At 37.5% G+C, this 20,924-nt stretch overlaps 1 protein-coding gene across 10 annotated transcripts in view; it reads right to left on the bottom strand.

Annotated features, from left to right (window-relative positions):
- The window catches only part of DIP2C (disco interacting protein 2 homolog C), a 2,757,794-nt gene that overhangs the window by 1,589,654 nt on the left and 1,147,216 nt on the right, over positions 1-20,924 (bottom strand). For all 10 annotated transcript variants that reach the window (XM_044064688.1, XM_044064689.1, XM_044064690.1 and 7 more), the window contains 2 exons: positions 9,453-9,578; positions 7,774-7,986 (listed from right to left, as the gene is read on the bottom strand). In XM_044064688.1, the coding sequence (XP_043920623.1) occupies positions 7,774-7,986; positions 9,453-9,578 (339 nt within the window). The remainder of the gene's footprint in view (positions 1-7,773; positions 7,987-9,452; positions 9,579-20,924) is intronic.

Raw genomic sequence — 20,924 nt, 5'->3', positions numbered from 1 at the left:
TGGAGTAATATTGGTGGATTGTAATGAAAGACGTCTTGAATGATCTTTTATGGCTGAAATTTTCTGAAAAGGGTAGTTATTGGTTTCACTGCTTATTAAAAAAATGTTTAAAACTACAAATTTAGAACACTTTCTAACAAGTGGTGCTGTATTATACAAGGAATATAATTCAATGCAATCAGGAAGGTGAATCAAAGAACAAATACACATATGCACAGCCCTAAAAAATGTGTGCAAGGAGTCTGTTTTGAAAACAGCCCAAAGGTAAACTTAATTCTTCACTGACCAGATGCATTTTCTATGAATGTGGGTTTTCATGCCGTTTCAATGTATGAGTTTTTTCATTTCAATGAATGTGAGTTTCAAGGGCAGAGAAGATTATTGCTTATGCTAAAGTCTGTTTTTATTGCGAGACTGTATTGTTTAGCAAATGGCTACCTGTGTTTGTGCTGTTTTATTTTAATATCTGTAATCACTGTAGAAGCAAATAAGAGAACAGTATGCATGGTAACTGGTGAGAAGTAACCAAATAATGGAACACTGGAATGGCTGAGGAGGGGGTTGCTGCAGAGGGGGCTGCTCTGGTGGGGGGCAGTCTATTACCCTGCCTAGGGCCCTATTTGACCATGATCCGGCTCTGGTATTTAAAGTAGAAAATACTATGCAGAGGTAGCTGCAGTTAAAGATACCTTGTAATGTAGTTATTCTTCCTATGCATTTAAATAATTTAAGGAAATGACTGGAGTGAATTTCTTGGGGAGTGACCTCAAATAGGGGTGTTTCATGACTATGGTGTGGATGGGGCTTAAGGGAACAAGACACACCAATAAAAAAAAACAAAGTAATCCAACGGACAATCGCTATTGTGAAGCGAACAAAAGTTGTAAAAACAGGTAACTCCAAAATTCCGTTACCTGTTTTTCAACTTTTGTTCGCTTCACAGTAAGTTATGAAATAAAGGTGTGCTGATTTTATCAGGTGATGAATCATCTTTCCAACTGAAGCGAGTATATGATACAACATTACTTGAACAAGAAGTTGTATGCTTGCTTGCTTTAGCTATTGTCCGTTGGATTATTTTGGGACTTGGGGAAGCCAGAGTACTACTTCGCCTAGGGCGCCATTTTCGGCTAAGGCTGTCCCTGTCCCTAAAAAGGCATTTTTAATGCCATTATCTCTCATGTTTCTATGACTAATTGAGGACTTTGCTCACAGATAAGTTGTCTTGGGCAGTGAAGTTGACTGTATTATCTTTATCACCGCATGATTACATTTTTGTACTGGTCGTTACAGGTTATTATTCAGAGTGATAAAACATACAAAGATGCTTGTATCCATTCTAAACAGTACACATTTTAGAAGTTAAGAGGCAGCAGAATGTTGGCTAAAATAAAGATATGTTATTAGCTTTGTACAGGGGAAAAAGGAAGGCACATCATAGAAACAGGAGGTATCTATATGAACTCATGTATAACTGAAGCAGTTTTACTCCTAAAGAAAACAAGCTGTAGTGGCTACTGTTCTACAAGCTACAGTACTGCTCCATTCAAAGTCTTCTTATAATTGTTACAACACAAAGTAGAGCAGTTTCCTAACTATGTGTAAAGTACTTAATAAATGCCTGCCTTGTTTCCCTTTTGTGAATAAAATAAGCTGGTCAGACTGACATCATTTTTTCCTCAAATATATATAATACCCCTGCCCTTTTAAATCATATTTTCCACCCCACTGGCCAGATAACCACAATGCAAGCTAGGATGACACTTGACACTGCCAAGCTGGGGCAGCAGTTGGGTAGTACTGAGTAACTGTCCTCAGGAAGTTCAGACTTGTAATGCCCTAATCTCAGTCTGTTTCCATGCTTGATGTGCAACGTCACCAATGCTGGCAAGCTGCTGCTGATGACCCACCAGTGCAGAGTCCTAAAATCGTTGACAAATTCTAGAACAGGTATTACCACAGGCATATTTATTCTTGACATTTACATAGTTTTCTTATCCACTTTTACTGTTCATGCTAAAAGAAAATAATATTACTAAAGGTGCAGCTTAGCTTTGTTAATTTCTCCTACTAGTTATTCAGACCTATACATAATTCTGTAATTCTGTTTAGTACCAGATGCACACACATCACAGTCTTGAAAAATGCAAGGATTTCATGCAGTTCTTTGTCTTCTAATCTGTTTTACCTTGTTTTAAAGAAGTGTCCCATAACTATCTCCTTGGCAAAGTTTACTGTAAGATCAGTCTTGTACTTCAAATAATACTGGGTACACCATTTTCTTTAGCACAACGAAAATAACAAAGTGTGCAAATGGCTTTAGTTATTTGTTATTGCAAACTTTTGCAAATAGTCTACAAGGAAAGGATTAAGTTGCATTTTGAGACAGAAATTGTTCCACAGATTAATAATGTAGTAAAAAGTGTAAAATAAGTTCTGGCCTGAACTACTAGTTTGGCACAATTTTTAAGGTTCTCACCTCATAAACATTAGGTACATGGTTTGATTCTGACCTCGGGATCATGCTTAGGCTTAAAATGGCCCTTTAGGGCAGTTAGCCTAGTATTTACCTACTGGTCTTTTGTTCAGGACTCTGAGGGGTGTGGGAAGCCCCAAAGTGTGAGATGCAAGGTTTTCATTAGAAGGGAAGAAAACAAAAAGCCCTCCCATGATACTTGGGACCTAAATGGTTTGGTGTGCACAGCTAGGCTTGTAAGGACCTCAGTGGTTGCTAGCCTAGAAACAACCTATGAAACTATAAGAATATATTGCTCAAAAAATCAAAGGTATCTTACTGTAATTTGAGAAACTTGCTCAATATATTACCCTCTTCTAAGGCAAAGAAAGGATTAGTGGTTTTGAACACAAGCTTTTTTCTTGTGGCAAATGTTCCATTTGCATGCATGTTTTGGTTGGCAAGCATGGTTAGTTTACGAGAAATGGATTCCTTCATGGCGTAGTTACAACTGCAGTTCTGTGAAAGTGGTCTAGTACCTAGTTTGTTATTGTAATCTCCTGATATATACGGAGGCAACCATGAGAAAATATCTTAGAGCTTTTTAGAGATATCAGGAAACAATGCACTTTGTGATCTAGTTGCTAAGCATTAGAAGGAATGCTGTCAGCAATACTATAATGTGTTAAGGCTTTCAGTCACCGTTCAATCGCCCATCAGGATGTATGCTGGGAAGGTGAAATGGCTCCAAGAGGAGGAGGCTTGGTTGATTTAAACTAAGGAATGTTTAATTCCTCTGGATATAAATAATGAATGAAATGGTGTTTATGTTAACTTTAATTTTGGGAAATGGTAGGTAGCTTTATGGGACTAAGTTTTTGAGAAATATCACTTGTTCACTACAGATACAATAATAACTTTGACTGTCAATGATTTAATAAAGAGTGTTTTTTTGGTTTGTTACCTAATCAAAGTCATTTGCTCATTTTATAATTATTAACTACAGTACAACTGATCCGAGAGATTAGGCAAAAATAGTAGTGGTTATATCCTTTTATTACATAAAGATACATATTTCAACTTCACCGCCACTTCAAATAACAAACTAATTGGAACTCTATATATGAAATAAGCTATTAAACACCCCCCCCCCCATCCTGACCATTATGATGCAAGCCTTAAAGATAGTACAAACTTTTGCATTATTTTAACTAGATACCATGATAACACAGTTATATCTACTTTTTTGGACAGAAACAAGCACAGGTTATAAAATCTACAAAACTTCTAGTAATTACTCCATCTTGCACATTGCAATAAAGGTAAAAAGATTCACTTTCTCCATAAATTCCAGTACATCAATGATACCTCTCCAACATTTGGCCTTTTGAAATAATCAATTTGTCCCTGCTATCAGTAGCACTTACAAAAAAAGGTGCAACAGTTCAAAGCTGCAGTGAAATACATCAGGAAAGTTTACATTGTAAGGCATGCTTCACTGTCACACTACCTAGTGGAATTCGTATCCATTACCACCAAACAACAGTTTATTGCAGTATTGTGCAATGGAAATTGAAGTTGGTTTAAGGAGAGGGTGTGATTACTTCTCAACAATGCACAACAGAAATTAGTGTTGCTACATAACATGCTGTTTTCATGTTTAAGTAGTATTCCCACACACATTTAACCAAGTTCACTATGAATATCCTATAAAGCAGACTTACCCTGCACACTAACTGAGCCCCAGTTCTGATCTCTGGAAACTCCCAATGAAATTCTGTATTGTTTTTATAAGTTCATAGATAGGTACTAGGCTATCAGCCCTGGGGCCTATATAAGCCTAACAAATAAGGTTCCCTGGCTTTCGCCACCCAAGAAAATTATTTTTCTGTGCCTCTGGCGAGCAGTGCCGCAGAAGTGATCCCTGGGGTGAATTTTCTATTTCCCACCCAGTCATCAAGATTTTTCTTAAAGTGGACCAATGAGGAGCTTTGCTTGACATAAATAGGTAGTTTGTTTCAGAGTATGGGAAGTCTCTGGGACAGGAATCTATCCCTCCAGCATGTTCTGTTTATTGTGGTGACAAGGTTTAGGTCCCTGGAGCATGTGGTACAGAGAGATTGGGATTTCTTTAAGTGTAGCATGCCCAACAGCTCTGGGGTTTGACATAGCTTTGTATGTTAGGCAGAGATTGCCTCTGAGTAGGCGATATGCGACGGAGTAGAGCTGGAGTTTTTTGAGGTGGTCTGCGTATGGCATCTGTTTGAGGCCAGTAATCCTCTTAGTGAGGTATTTCTGTGACCTTTCCAATTGTTGTAGGTGTCTTGTGAGATACATGCCAAATGGGGCATTGTACTCTATAATGGGTCTGATGAGGGATGAGTAGAGAGGAACTATGACCTTTTTTCTAGAGGTGAACTCTTTTGTGATGAGGTGTGCCACGAAGAAGGGTTTCCTGACTACTGTGGCGATGTGGTTATCAAAGGAGAGGCTATTGTCCACCTGTGTCCTGAGGTCTCTTATCACACTTTTAGTGTTTAATGAGCTACCGCCTATGTGGTAATTCATGGGTACCGAGTTTTTCCTAAAGGGGATGACAATGCACTTCTTGGCATTGAGCTTGAGGCCAATACTTTGACACCAAGCATCTGTCTCTGTGAGGCCCTTTTGTACAATGTCTACATTATTAGGTGATTCTATTATGGCTCCCAGTTTGCAGTCATCTGTGAACATTGTTAGCAAAAGACCTTCTGTGTTGGCCTGCACTTCAGAGAAAAAGTTATAATACAGTCACAAGGTAATCACCTTCCGCTTCTCAGAGACCATTATACAACCTAAAGGAGATACCCATTCATGGCTCCCCACAAAATATAAAACGCTGGGGAAAGTGAAGATGCTAGACGGTCTGCCTGGAAGAAGCCAAGAACAACCTACACTATGAAAAATACACTATATGACCTATGCAAAAATTAACAATTAAAACAAGAACAACATACCAAGGATGCAGGTAACACTAGACAATTCTGGAACTAGGTAAACTCACTAGAAGTATAAATGCAAAAAAACACTAACATTCATCTTGATAATAACAGCCTTCTATTTTAGCTTTTCACATGCCAGAAGACTATATAGACACATTTCCTTCAAATTAATTGTCAGAGTCCAGAACACATTCAAACAAAACTAATTACAAGTCCTTACTTAAACTATCAGTTAGACGCATCAAATTCAGAAGATACTAGCCAAACTAAATGACCATAACAAATACATCCATGATGGCCTGCACATAAATTACACATTTATTTATTACACAGTTTTTACCATTATTATACAATCAGCTCCCATAGTTAACTTTTCATTAAATGAAGGTATATTCCCTGAAGTATGAACAAGTTACTATAACACCCACTCCTAAAATCAAACAGCCAACAAAACCAGATCAAAAGCAAATATCCATACACCCTGCACTAGCAATACTGAGTGAAAAAACTGAGAAAGAGCAGAACCAGTGTTAGACATATGTAGAACTGTAGGTCAAAGCAACATGGATCCTTCTGAAGAAGGGGTGACATGACTGTTCTCCATTTCCTAACCGGTGTTATGAACACCACCAATATGGACAATGGCTAAATGACTAGTTATGCATTTACAGACTTAAGAGTTTCAACACTGTAAATCATGACTATCAAAGAGCTAAAAACAATAGGCTTTTGCAGTGGATGTCAAAACTAGGCAATCAGCTACCAAGACAAATGAACATTTAAAGCTAAAATGCAGAATCCCATCTCCTAGTCTTATTTAATTAATTAATTTATTTATTAACATTTAATTACCGGGAATACCCGGACTTGCTAGAAGCCCATTTTCAGCAGAGGCCCAGGGAGAAAAGCTCCAAATTACTACAAAACATTTTAAGAACAATAATTTTACAAAAATAAAACAAAAAGATCTGCAGTTTAAATGATCATAACAAATTACACATAATATAAAAACATTGGTTATGCATAGATACAAGGTATACAACAATCATTTAATATTTACAGAAGTTTTGGACAGATTTTAGAGAAATTAAAGGTAAGTTAGGCTAATACAAATAGGAATTACAATATGAAGTGAGGGAAAACAAGCTTATAGTATAATTATCCAATACACTCTGGTACATCAAAAGGATCCATTCCCAAATCTCTCTTCTTGTTTTTTTCCCCAACTCAAGTCATTCAACTAAAAAGAACTGTAAAGTACTAAAAACAGAACACTCAATCATCTGACACCAATCTTCCCAAAGCTAATTAAAAATGACCTATAAAACAGAATACCTGATATTTTGAAAATCTTCCCTTAAATAAATATAACAATGTCAGGAGAAAGTGAATAATGTTTGCTATTACTAAAAAGCTTTTCATGATTGCTGTCAGGTACGTGCAACAGCTGGAATGGCCTCAAAGGATCCACACCATGAGAATCTAAGTTATGAATACCCTGTCTTACACAGATCACCTTAAGGCCCTATCTCTTCTCTCAGTCTCCTACAGATTTCTGAGAGGCGATCTACATCTAACATATAAGGCATCTTCTGATCTAAATGAGAAAAAATATATAGGCGTATAGGCTGGAGGATAAAAACACACTATTTACTACAAAAATAAGTGCTTTTGAGGCAATCCTCTTTATCAGACGTTATTAAAAACACAAAAGAAAAAGTACAGTTTAAAGTTACAGTGACCCTAATGATAATGGACATCAGCTGGGTATAACAGCCCTGTGTTTCTTATGCTTAGTCAAACACTCTGCTTGTGCTGTGCTGACGAGGTCATAACAAGGCCGAAACATGCATATCCACAGTTAGTGGGGTTTGGCTTTATTGGCCAGAAATTGTCCATTAAAATGACAAAACAAGTCATGGGCATTCAGAATCACCAATTAGCTGAAACACCTGATGTTCATAAGGGTCATTTGCATATATACCATGTGCCTCTGATACAAGAGGCTTGAGAGGTCACTCAGTGGAAGTTCTAGCTTTGCTGGGTTTTTCATTTTGTTTTTACTGATTGTTTTTTCAGTGACCTTCTCATGTATTGTTTTAGTAGTGGATAGAAGGGAAAGTGCAGTAATCACCATATAGGAATTTAGTACAGAGCAGCTATTGGTTTGTCAGAGGTATTGAACTTGTATTTTCTTATAGTAAGTACTAAGTCCAAAACAGATCTTGTAAAGTTCTGTACATAACACTCAGTAAACAAACAAACAAAAAGACATAATAGACAAACAGGCAGAGTACTAACCAATATGAGTAAAAGACAAACAGGCAGAGTACTAACCAATATGAGTTTGTGCCATAACATCAGCTAGCCTGTTGGCAGCACTGCTCCCACCGCTATGTGCCGATGAAGAGGAAGTGGTGGACGACGTCGTAGAGCCATGGATTGCACGGCTAATCCAGTGTTCCATGTTTATGCTACCCTGACTTGAAGTGGGAGTGCCCTGCGAGTCCCCTTGCACCGAACCTTCATCTTCTGAACCAGATGAAGTGTCTAAAAAAAGAAATAAATAAGCAAACAAACAAATAAATACATGTCATCAGCTTATTCTTAAGCACAGTAGTATAACCACTACCTCAGGTCATCCCAGAAAAGATGCTACTAGCCTAATGGGTGTAACCTGATCAACAAAAGGATAAATAATAAATAAAGCACAGTAGTTCTGTTTTTCTGGAAACAACACTAGGCAAGCAACACATTTCTTACTAAGACAGCTATTTCCATTTACAGACTGTTGTCAAGAATTGAGTGAGTGCACCTCATTACCATGTTTGCAATCCAATTACATTCAGTAATTCAGGCGGATGTCCTTTCTTTCACTGTTGCAGTATTCATAACATCTGAGATGTCTTGGGTAGCCAGACATCTGGCCAGTATAAAAAAAAGCCTACTGTTGCTTTAAGGTATGCCGTACATCACAGGTATGCTCCTTGTGTAGCATAGGGCATAAAGGTGACATCTGGACGTACCACCCTTAGAACTGACAGCCCCACTAGGAATGCTAGTCTAAGGAAAACCAAGAGGTAACTAGTACATCCAGGGCAGAAATGGATCAGGGGAGGAGGGAGGGAGTGAATACTGCAACAATGAAGGAAAGGACATCTACTGTTATGGTAAGGTTTTACATAACTGTACAATGTCTATCCATTCTCTTGGTTGCAGCATTCGTAATATCTGGGAGAGTGCCAAATATCAAGAAGACACTTGGTAGGAGGAAAGACCAGCAGAGTCCTCTAGGAAGCAAACAGGATGTAGGCATTCAGACTAGATGATCGAGAGATGTGTTCCGACTGACGGAAAAGACGTAGGCATTCAGGCAGATGACTGACAGATGTGTTTGGACTGGCAGATAAGAAGTTCTGAGGATGGCATGTCTGGATGTCACCTTTATGCCCTACGCTTTGCAAGGAGCATACATCTGACATACGGCGTACCTTAAAGCAACAGTAGCCTTTTGTATACTGGCTGGACGTCGGGCTACAAGAGGCAGGGAATCCCAGATGTTATTAATATTGCAACCAGTGAATGGAAAGACATCAGATTTCCACCTTTCTATGATTTAACTATAAAACCGTATACTAGACACTTATGGTAAATGACCACAATTTGCTTACCTTTCTGGCTTAACTGTAAGTGACATTTTAACTTGTAATATGCAGCTGCTAGTAGTAGAATTTGCATTTGTCTATAATTTGCATATTAATACTGCACTATTTTGCAACACTGTAAGAATGTAATTAACACAGTGGTGACAAATGGTGCAGAAAACTGTTTTAACAATCGACTGCAACTACTCAACATGAGCAAAGTACTTCACACACCAAGAACAGGAAAATGTACTCATTTTCATAAACAAAGTCTCAGACCACATAAAGTGTAGTTATTCATAGATATAAGCAGCTGGTACACCATGGTTTACTCCTTCATTACAAGACCCAATAGCTAAGAAACCGCATTACCTGGAGGTGTATAGGCATCCATTGAGGTCTGTACCACCAGTGAGCGTCGTTTTGAAGGCATAGGCACTGCCATTTTCCTTTCTTTATGCTTGGCCAAAGCAGCTTGAACTGCTTCTGTATGAACATCTACAAAACAAGCAAATGCATAACCTTTAGAAAATTAAAGTAATCAAGAATGTACTACCACAGTACTTGTCACTGACATAGCTGTTTCAACTGTAGAGCTGAAGCATCTTAAAATAAATATGTGTGTGTGTATGTATATATGTATATATATATATATATATATATATATATATATCTAACTAACACACAATTTATCAGATATTGGATAACAAAATAAACGGTCATTTCTGAGTGCTACGACTTTGTCGGCAACACAGTTATAAGAATACGCTGAGAGATGGTCATTTTATGGAGCAAATAATAAATGAAATTACAACTCTAATATGCACCAAAACAGACAAGTAAATACTTTAACATTAGAAATATTCCTGAAGTGTGACAAGATGTCTTAACAGAAAATCAGCCTCGGAGCCTCAGCCTACTTAACTTTTTGTCATACAAATACAAAAGGACAAGCTAAATAATGACAGTATTGTACAACATGTTAACAGACCAAAAAATGTTCTTCCCTAAATGCAGATGCCCTATTCTCATCTAACCATAAGAAAAACATGATTTCAGACTAACTTAAACCAGACAAATTTCAAGGATCTTGGTTTCACAATGCTTCACACCTCAGTATAATATGTACAAGTACAGAAAGAACAATGCATTTATATACTCTCACAGAAACAAAAAATAAAAAGTTACATGGTGCTGCAAACTATTTATACAATATATTAATAAGAACTGCTGTTCTTAATTAACATTGTCTAGTATAATAACACATGGACATATATGGTGCTTTCCCCCGGGGTCTCCACTAAAAATGGGCCACAAACCGTAGCTGGACAATGTCATAACTGAAAAATAAATACAATTTGTTTACTGGGATAGTCCAACAGGGCCATTCAAGACCCCTTTTAGCGGAGTCCCGGGGAGAAAGCTCCAAACATACAATGATATGATTAACCAATATACAATACATTTTGGAAATATAACAGGACATATTAAAAAACCATGAAAAGATGAAATACCAAAATTCTGAGCAACCCAGAGGAGTACCCCCTGCCATGCCTAGTAGCACTGGATATTGTGGTATAACTGGCTGAAAATATGTGACCTCAAAACCTGCTGATAACCGCTTAATCAACCCAAGTAACAGAAAGCTAGAAGGGAAGATGTGGATCTCTGAAGACAGAAGAAAGATATGTAAGGTACTGGATACTCCAGAAGGGGGTTAAAATAAAGGAGAGATTGCAGTGAGCTAGAAAAACTGTCTTATTGGTAGTAACTGATATTTTACACTATTTGCTTTCAGTCTCAAAGTTAATCAACAGTGGATGTTGTAGTTTAGTTGTAGGATAGTGACCAGATATATCAAGTCCCACATGCTGCATGAAGACTGCACAAAGAATCCCTGCAAAACTGGGTTACAAAAAGAGGTGACAACCACAAAAAGGAAGATGAAATGCTTCATCTATCACTACCAAAAAAAAAAAAAACACAGCCCAAATAAGTCCATAATGGAGAAGTTAAGTAAGGCACTGTATTCCTCTATTTTTTATTTTTAATTCTCACAATAGATCAGGCAGTAAACACATGGGAAAGAGAAATGCACCATACAGAGGACATGACATCCCTAACAGCAGAATGAAAAAAGCTCAGAGATGTTGGCCTCTACAGTTGCCATATTATACATATCTAACGGAATATGTACTGCATCAGAGCCAAAGTTCTTGTGCTTCTCTGCAACCTGCTGTGCTCCTGACAGCCCATGAGTCATATAATGTAGAGTAGCCTACTGCAAGTTGTTCAGCTGGAAAGCCACAGATCACAAAATAATTTAGTGCTGATTCACCTAGGTAATCACTCATTACACTGCATCCTGTTGAGCTGTTACCTGCTGGCGTTTGACAGGTCAGTGTGATTTATACTATAGTCAGCTGAGTGGCTGCAGGAGGCACAGTGTAACCTGCAGTTCTGCCATCATGATGAACAATGGTCACTATGCAGTATGTTCTGCTGCCAGATGGAAGGTTACTGGGCAGTTATCTTTACTATGGATAAGCAAAGGGTACAAGGTAACCAAATATACTACTGTTATCTTGATAAACAAAAGTCAAGATACAGGCAGCTCCACTTACAAAGAGCATTTGGCCCAGACTACTGCCTTGATTACTTGCATTCACTTAGCAGCTTAGACACTGGCGGAGATAGTCACAGTGGGCTGTGAGTGAGAAGCCCAGCAACACTTTTTAAGAAGGCTGAAAAAAGCTAAGCTTCCTCCTCATATTCTCTCCACCTTCTACAGAGGTGCAATACAGAGCATCCTCACCTGCAACTTCACAGTGTGGTTTGGAAGTTGCACAGTTACAGAAAGGAAGGCACTATAAAGAGCGGTGAGGGTTGCAGAGAAGGTAACAGGTTCCAGTCTTCCATCGATACATCTTTATTCTGCAAGAAGCATCCGAAAGGCCACCAACGTAATACAGGATAACATGAATCCTGCGCAGGGACTGTTTAACCATCTGGCATCGGGCAGAAGATATTGCAGCATCCACTGCAGGACAAGATGCAGTAACAGTTTCTACCCTACAGTGATTAGACTTCTGAACTTGGGCACTAGTCCCAAGGGGTCTGGACACGCAAGTCAATTTGTATTTATTTGTGCAATATATACTTACATAAATTCCAAGTAAGTGCAATATTTATTATATCCATAGTCAGTATTATTTAACTCACTCAAGTACAATATTAGACAAATAACTTAAGCATTTCAATCTGTAATGTGTTTTGCATTACCTTAAATAGGGTAGTTAATTTAACTCAGGGGAAGGTATTCTTTTCATATACGAGTGCTGGTAAATGTATGTGCTCTTTCTTGCATGTATTGGGAGTAGTATTTTATTTGTTAGCTATATTTATTCCTCTACATGTATGTGTTGTTTCACTTTCTTTTGTAATCTCAAAAATGTGAGCTGATGCACAAATTTCGTTTAGGCTACACATCTGTAGTTCTAAATGACAATAAAGTTTACTGTGACTGTGACTCTAATGTGATTGAGTTGGAACAGTCCCAGGACAACCTTTGGGAAGGCATAGCATGTCAGCTTTTGCACTTGGAGCATGTAGAGGGGAGGGATGAACTTGCCAAGAGGTGCAGCACAAGCTGGCTCGGGCTGTAAGCATGTAGAAATGTGCATTCTCACTGGATCGAGCATTCCAAGCACATAACCACCCCCCCTTCCACTCACAAGATGAAGGTATAAGTACATATTGCAAAATCAAAGTGGACTGAAAGAATGATGCTGCAGCAGGAAATAGCCAGTCTTCCCAGATAAGTGCTTTTTAGTTTGAGGCCCAAGTCTGAACATCCATTTCACCATCTGTCTGCATTTCAAGGGAAATGATGACACTATGGCCTATGGATAAAGATGGTGCTGGGGGGGGGGGGCAAAGGAAGAAAACTGGGCAGAAAGATGCAGGTGCCAAAATGAGCTATACTAAAAAAAAAAAAAAAAAACTAAAAGAGTACTATGGGGTAAGAGCAAACCTACTGTCTTTTATTGAAATTAAAGCAAAAATGTTCAAATATGGACATTCATTTCACCTGTACAACCAGATTTCATCAAACCATTTTCCTAAGTAAAAAGCAAAGCCCTAATCTTGAATGTGAACAGTATTAACACAACAAAGGAATGCAACTGTGCAACAAACTTGAAATGACCAATGAAGATCAGCAGAAAGCTCAGGTGTATTACCACACAAAAAGGGGTTGCTTGTGAATAACATGACCAATGGGCAATTACTATTAGAACTAAATATGCCCAGAGAAAATAAAATAAAAAACAAAAAGTGCAAACTTTAAAACCACTTTATTGCCACCAGAAAGTAGAATAAATAAATACATTATCTCAGAAACTAAGTGCTATCACCAACCTCTTTGGCTTCATCAGAGAGAGGAACTCTGATGAAGCCAAAGAGGTTGGTGAAAGCGCTTAGTTTCTGAGAGAATTTATTTATTCTACTTTCTTGTGGTGACAAAGTGGCTTTAAAGTTTGCACTTTTCATTTTTTTATTTTGTGATACCGATACAGGGAATGTGGAATCATTAAATATATTTTTGTTCTACATTAATGTAACCACCATCCTTTTATACTTAAAGAATGAATGGCATGATGATTATATTAACTATTCAGATGTGATGCTACTAAAAATATGAGAGATGAGGTATGACAACCATATACAGGAAAAGCACCTATTCCATCAGCTTGTTATATTAAACAGCAAATGGTAAGGGTATCTAGGATTGTATCAAAGGATATGATGTTTTTGGATGAAATTAATATCTTTATGTTTTTACATAGGAGTAAACAGTAGGGAATCTAAATTTTAACCTCTTATCAGATTCCCTAATTGTATTGTTAAACAATAAACAAACCATCAGGAGTTGGGTAAAACTATGGTGCTTTATTATTGGAGGATCAGTGAGATCAAATACATTTTGATTAGAAATTGGAAACAGGCAATGGAATCTTTTGGCTTAAACCTAAAGTCAGGAGATTTTATTTATTTATTTATTTCCAGTTTGATAACCGGGGAAGTCCACTGGGCTCGAAAGCCCGTTTTCAGTGGAGGCCCGGGGAGAAAAGCTCCATAATAATACATTACACACAAAAACACTCTGTGTTCTAACAGCTTAACACTTTAACAATTTCCAAAAATGTAGTACATTTGGCAGTAGACTTCAGAAATTAATATAATTATGCAACTGTATTGTTAGTGTAGTAGAGAGAGATAAAAGGAAATTATATATAGATCTTGAATGCAAGAGCAGTAAAACAGAGGAGAAGTGAAGGAGATGCAAAGAATTTAAAGGAGAAGAGGTGTCAGGAGGAAGATGAAAAAGTACAAATAGACTAATATTCATGTTGTGTTTGAGTCAAAAGTACACCTTATGAAAAAGGCAAAAGATTCAATTGTGAGACTAGACCTGCAAGTGGGCAGTGGGAGGAGAACGCTTAAAAGGAATAAATACAGGGTTTAATCAGGAAGAGAGTGGAGATAAAGAAGTAGAGGGAGGGGTGCCAAGGTGAGAGTTAGAAGAAGGGGGACCAGAGGGGGGGGGGGGATGTATTAAGATCTAGGTAGGAAGTATACAATTACATTTCCAGTTTTGGGAGAGGTGAGAATGGAGAAGAGCTTTGAAGTGTTCATAGCTTGTAGTGACTCTTAGAAGGGAAGGAAGCAAGTTCCATTTTTTAGCTGTAGTATAGGAAAGTAGAAGTTGGCCAGGGGGTCGTTTGGGTTTGTATACTGAAATACGATTCTGGTGGCTGGATCTTAGGGGCCTGAGAGGAGTATATAAGGGCAAGATGTTAGATAATGCAGGGCAAGCAGTAGGTTTAAAAATTAGTTTGTGTGCAGTAGTAAGTTGGAGGTAATCGAGGTGATTAGGGAGTTCTAGCCATTGGAGACTACGGAGGCAGATGCAATGGTGTGTAGAATGAGTGGAGTTAGTAGCGAATTTGGCGATTTTGTAGTAGCAACTTTCAAGTTTTGAGGAGATAGAAGAGGTGAGATTGGTTAGAAGAGGTTTACACAGAAGAGGGACCAGAATTTGAAATATTTTGAGAACAGAATGAAGGAATGTGTTACTACTGATGGGGATGCACAGGGGATGTAAATAATATAACTGTGGCAAACTAAAATTTGTTAATGCTATACAAACCATGTTTACCTAGTTTTTAATAAGACTGTAATTACGCTGCTCTACTAACAAACCCTGCTTGATTAGTATAAGCATGACATGCCCCATTCCATTACTACTACCTTTCACTACTGAATAGCCTGGGAGTCAACAAATCAATAAAGACTTGTTATACCAACATTCAACAGGTACATTCAAGAAACACAGAGAGACTGGGATTTTGGATACAGACCTTTAAGGAGAATAACAATAATCATGCAGAATATTATATTCATAAAGCAGTAGGAAATATTCTAAGAACTAAGCCAACATGGGAATGGAGAAAGGAGATTATGCCAGTAGGGAAGACTGCAATTAGAGATATAGACAATAGTTAAGAGGGGGCTGGAATTTACTGGAGAAAACTGGTAAAGGAACCAATGTACTGGGAGCAAATACCTAAAGAGGAAAGGTTTAGTTAAAAGGAAGATTAGAGACTGCCTTCTCTATCAAGGACTGATCGAGTATAGGCAGAGAAAAAGAAACAGGGAGGTCCTAAACGAAAGACCAGTACTGGTAGAGTTTTTAGTAGAATCTAGAACAAAAGCTACAGTTAAAGGAATAATTAGTAGAGCATATAAAATATTGCATAACTATAAAAATCAATCACAGAAGGTTAGAAAGGATTGGGAAGAGAGGCTGGATAAGCAATTCACAAAGAAACAGTGGGGGATATATGTATGTCACCCAAATATGCAACACAGTCTAGAAGATTTAGGATATTTGCTTGTGTTTATAGGTATTTTTATACCCCAAGTAGACTCCAAATAATTCTTCCTCAGATAGACAGCAAATGCTGGAGGTGTGACAGGGAAGAAACAGGTAACTGGGAACCTTTTTCGGGAGTGTATTGAGTTGGCAGACTAAACATTCCCTACAGACTGCTCTGTTGGAGATGCTGGGTGAGCAAATTGGTGTAACTAAGGAAATGATTTTTTGAGCTATGGTACAGAATTGGAATTGCCTACACATAGTAAGGCCTTGCTGAGTCTAATTATGATGGCTGCCAAAAAAGCAATTACTAGAAAATGTAAATCAAAGTCTAAACCAACTTTAGTAGAAGTAACAAAGATAGTAACAGAGAAAACAACTGGAACTGGGATCATCAGAAAAGGGCAGGAGTGAATTACATAGGAAAAAATGGGAACTGTGGGACTACATGCACAGGAGGAACAATGCTTAAAAGAAAGCAGGATCTGAATGAGCCATGCAATGTTTGACTGACAGTGACTGGATATATTAAAAGTGATGTATAATGTTTGCAGCTACAGTGGTGGTGGCACGGGTTGTAAGGTATAATGTGTGCAACTGAGATTGTGCCGCTATGATTTATTTCATTTATATAAATGCAAGTTTGCCTATGTCATACGTGATAATTTAATAAAAATGTTTCTTCTTTAAAGAACAAAAAAATATTCATCAGGTGCAATGTAACTAAATCCATGTCTCTAAAAGCCAAGGGGGGAAACCAAGGATTGCTCAGCATGTGAACATTTTATGTATAAAATTCAAGTAGAGAATTAGTTCAAATAATCCAACTGCTTATACCAAAATAATGACTAATTTAATATTAGCACTAGAAAGCATAATGTACTCTAGATTCCTTAGCACAGTTTGGTAAGCAACAACTTCTAACACTGAATGATAAAATTCAGCAGAATCCAAATTAAGTATTCCAGCTGATAAAAAAAATAAAGCTGACAAAGACAGACTTCCAAAATGGCTACTGACTAAGTAGAGTAGTAATTTAAAGTTCTCTTATCTGAAGATCCAGCAAGTTACCAAAGTGGGTAAAATTCAGTTGCTGTCAGGTAATTACACCGCCTGGATGCCAGCAAAGAAGAAATATGGAGAAAATAAGAGACACTCAACCAGAACATAAGAATATTATTTGGCTTGGAAAAACCTTGCAACTTGTCATTAAAAAGTAGCCTACATTTTAGCTTTATTACAGGAGATTGATTCCAGTAATTTAAAGGAAAAACTAAATTAAATGCACTCAGACTTGTTTAAAACAAGTAAGAAACTACGTAAGTATTAAAACAAACAAAAAGTCTGGAAGAATAGAAAGTTTAAGTAGGTATTTAGATGAGCTGGTCATAGAAATTGGAGACTGAAATGAAAGAGCATCTCAATATGAGGCTTCTCAATGACAGCCGTTTCAAAACAGTAGCGTTAGAAGACAGAGCACATAAAGAAAAACTGGAGTAGATTGCATTATTTTTTTTGAAAGTACAAATAAACATCTGGGCTGATGCTCCACGGCAAGACTTGTCAACTTAAGAGGGAATTATCATGTGCATCTTTCCAGGTCAGTCCACGAGAAAGCAAATTAGACCTGCATTACTAAAGATACAGTCATACTAGCAGAAATAGCTACCCCAGTCAAAACTGTGGCAGAAAGGAAAGATGTTAAAAATGTGAGACACCAGGGTGCTTGTGGAAAATGTTTATTCACTGTACACTAGTCAGAAGAGAAACAAGTTTATCCTGAAATCAGGACTGTCACCAGATCACACCTCTCAGCGCACAAAATCTGGACAAAGCCTGACATAATGGGGGGGGACAAAGGGCCAAAAATAGGGACACAATTTAAATATTACTCTTATAACCTTAGACAGTTGCTAGAACAACAGGATTTGTGATAACATGCATTTTCTGAATGATATGGAGTTTGAAACTCAAATGCATGCCATTATTTAGTGACTTTAATCCTCAGCTCATCCCAAATATTTGACAGAAAACCAAAATTGTTATGAGGAATAGACCAAAAATATGAAAACAAAATCTGGACAGTCTGCAAAATTCTGGACAGTTGAGAGGTATGCACCAGACAGGTGTGACATTCAATTTACTATATATATAGATATATATACAGCTGTCTTCAGCATACTTTTTCATGGAGGATTAAAGACATTTCTGGATACAGAACAGACCATTTCATTCATTTTTTGTTGACTGGATTACTCCTACTAATCTAATACGTTCTTTTCAAGGAAAACCTAAGATGGTATTGCTAATACTAGGGGAAATTAAGCTAGGACATAGTGAAACATCCTTAATCTTTTCAATAGTGCTGTAGAGTCTTTTAAAACCCCCTTTCTGATTAACCACCCACTCAAAAAGATGGGGTACCAGTTTAACATCTCATCCAAAGGACAGCACACTTGGGAGTGTAGCAACCCCTTATGCTGTACTGCAGTAATCAATCTGGCGTAAAAGTAGAACCCGCAACCTACTGCACCAAAATGGAGTGTGCTACTTGTTGTGTCACTGAAACTGGATGGATGAAATTAAAAAAGTTTAGCCAACAAGCTGAAGGAAACACTACTTTTCTTCACCTTGTAACAATAAGAAGCCAACACAGATGTTGCCAGTGAAACCTTTTCCACTGCTCCAAAGGAAAATGTTTGAGTCACAGGAAAATGTCCAGGAGCTCAATAGAAGAATCATGAGGACACTGGGCTCCAACCAGAGGTGAGCACTGGGAGACTGAAATGATGAAGACAACTAGCAATGAGGTGAAATCAGTAAACATGTTAAAGAACCGTAAGGCATCAATCCCACTACATAAAGCTTGGACATACGAACGGTGCTTCTTCAAGACATGGTGGCTGAAAAATACATATATGAGAATATTAAGTATGGAAATGCATATTCAGTAGCAAGTACTCAGCCAGAATTTACATATTTCCAACAATATAAAAACTGGGCTAGACTGGATAAAAGTGGCATTGCACAGCAACATGCATACTTAACTGAAAACGTTGAAACCCATGAAATAACGATCACAGATTATATGTCAATAAAGATGCAGAGTAATGATTTAAAAATGAGACACTGGCACTTTCTTACTTGTTAAAAAGAGAGTAATTCAAAGAACAGGTAGAGAATATAACTCCATTTTTACAAAAGAAGACAGAAGTTACTTTAGAAAGGATAAATAGTCAGTGGAATAAAATAAAAATGGGAGTTTAAAATCCTGGTACAAATGAGAATGAGAGAGAAGAGACTGAAACCGGGATTAAAAGCAAGTAATAGAAGTGCATAAGTTTTACAAAGGTTAAGTATTACAGAAGAAAGCTACTTTCAAAGTACAAGAAGAGCAAAGTACAGTTTTCTACACTTACCATAAATGTAGATGTTCGAGTGTATTCACTGTTGCAGTCATTACATTTGGGCCAATCCATTGTATTAATTTCTGTTATAAGCACCATGGAAAACCTATCTCCCAGGAAATCAGATCTCATTCCACCAGGGCTGCATCTACTTCAGCAGCCTTTCTCAGAGGTGTGCCTACCAGGGATATTCTAGAAGCTGCCACCTGGAGTTCAGTTCATGCTTTCACCAAGCATTATCACTTACCAATTTTCTCTAAATCCAGAGCTGGCTTTGCCACTGCTGTTTTGCAGGCCCTTATAGCTGTTCCTAATGCTGTATAAATCCTTCCTCCCAACCATAGCTTTGGGAATCTACCCAAATGTAATGACTGCAACAGTGAAACACGAACATAGTACAGTTGTGTACACTTAACATAAATGTAGATGTTCGAGTTTATTCACTGTTGCAGTCCTGGTTACCCTCCCTCCAACCCCGTTTTTCTTTTACTATACCTCTTCTTTCTTTTACTATGCTTAAAAGCTGTTTTGGTGTATTTGCTTTTGTTTGGAGGTATATTTTTGTGTTTCTCATTTTATATATATATATATATATATATATATATATATATATATATATATATATATATATATATATGTGTGTGTGTGTGTGTGTGTGTGTGTGTGTGTATTTTGCTCCCCATTTGGGGAGCACCTGATATCCGGGGCAAGAAAAACTGATGTAATGGCATTGGCTGCATGTTTTATAGCCCTGATGACCTGACGTCATGGAAGAAGAAGAGACAGCAACCGACGCAGGACCCAAGACTTTGTTAATCAGGCCGACTGAGGGCAACCTGCCAGCAGACTACCCAAATGTAATGACTGCAACAGTGGAACAGGATGAACATCTGCAAAGTGCTAAAGGTAAAATAAAGGAGTCAATAAAAACAGAAAAAGCCCAAACGGTACCGGCAACCAACTCCATTTAATATATTTAAGCGCTTTTCGACTGATACAAAACAGCCTTCATCAGAATACAAAAAGAACACATCAGCTCCATTTAAATAATAAAAGCAACACAAAAAGGCGCAAAATTAAGATGCGAATTAAACAATTAAGTTACCCTAACCTCTTAGAGTAACCTGTCACTAACGAGTTAATAGACCAAATATGACAATTATAATCATTCATACTCAAAAAATACATAAATAAGACAATATAAATATACTTATTTCTACATTATCTATCTAAACTATTTAATTTCAACAAACTGCTGATAGAAATTGCATCATTTAAACCGGGTACACTACATGCATTTAACCTGATTTGCCATTTTAATTCCAGTTCATATAGTCTAAGTGCATATGGGTCACCTCTAAAACTTTTAGAAACACTATCAATAACTAAAAATTTAAAATAATGGTTACTGAACAAATCAATGTGTTTGGCTAGGGCATTGTCTGCTTCTTATGGCATAACTATGCTCATATATTCTGTCACGGAGCCTCCGCTCCG

This window comes from Protopterus annectens, chromosome 3.part0 (assembly GCF_019279795.1).
Source record: "Protopterus annectens isolate FY-2018-M chromosome 3.part0, PAN1.0, whole genome shotgun sequence".
NCBI lineage: Eukaryota > Metazoa > Chordata > Ceratodontiformes > Protopteridae > Protopterus > Protopterus annectens.
This window is presented reverse-complemented; position numbering and strand designations above follow the sequence as displayed.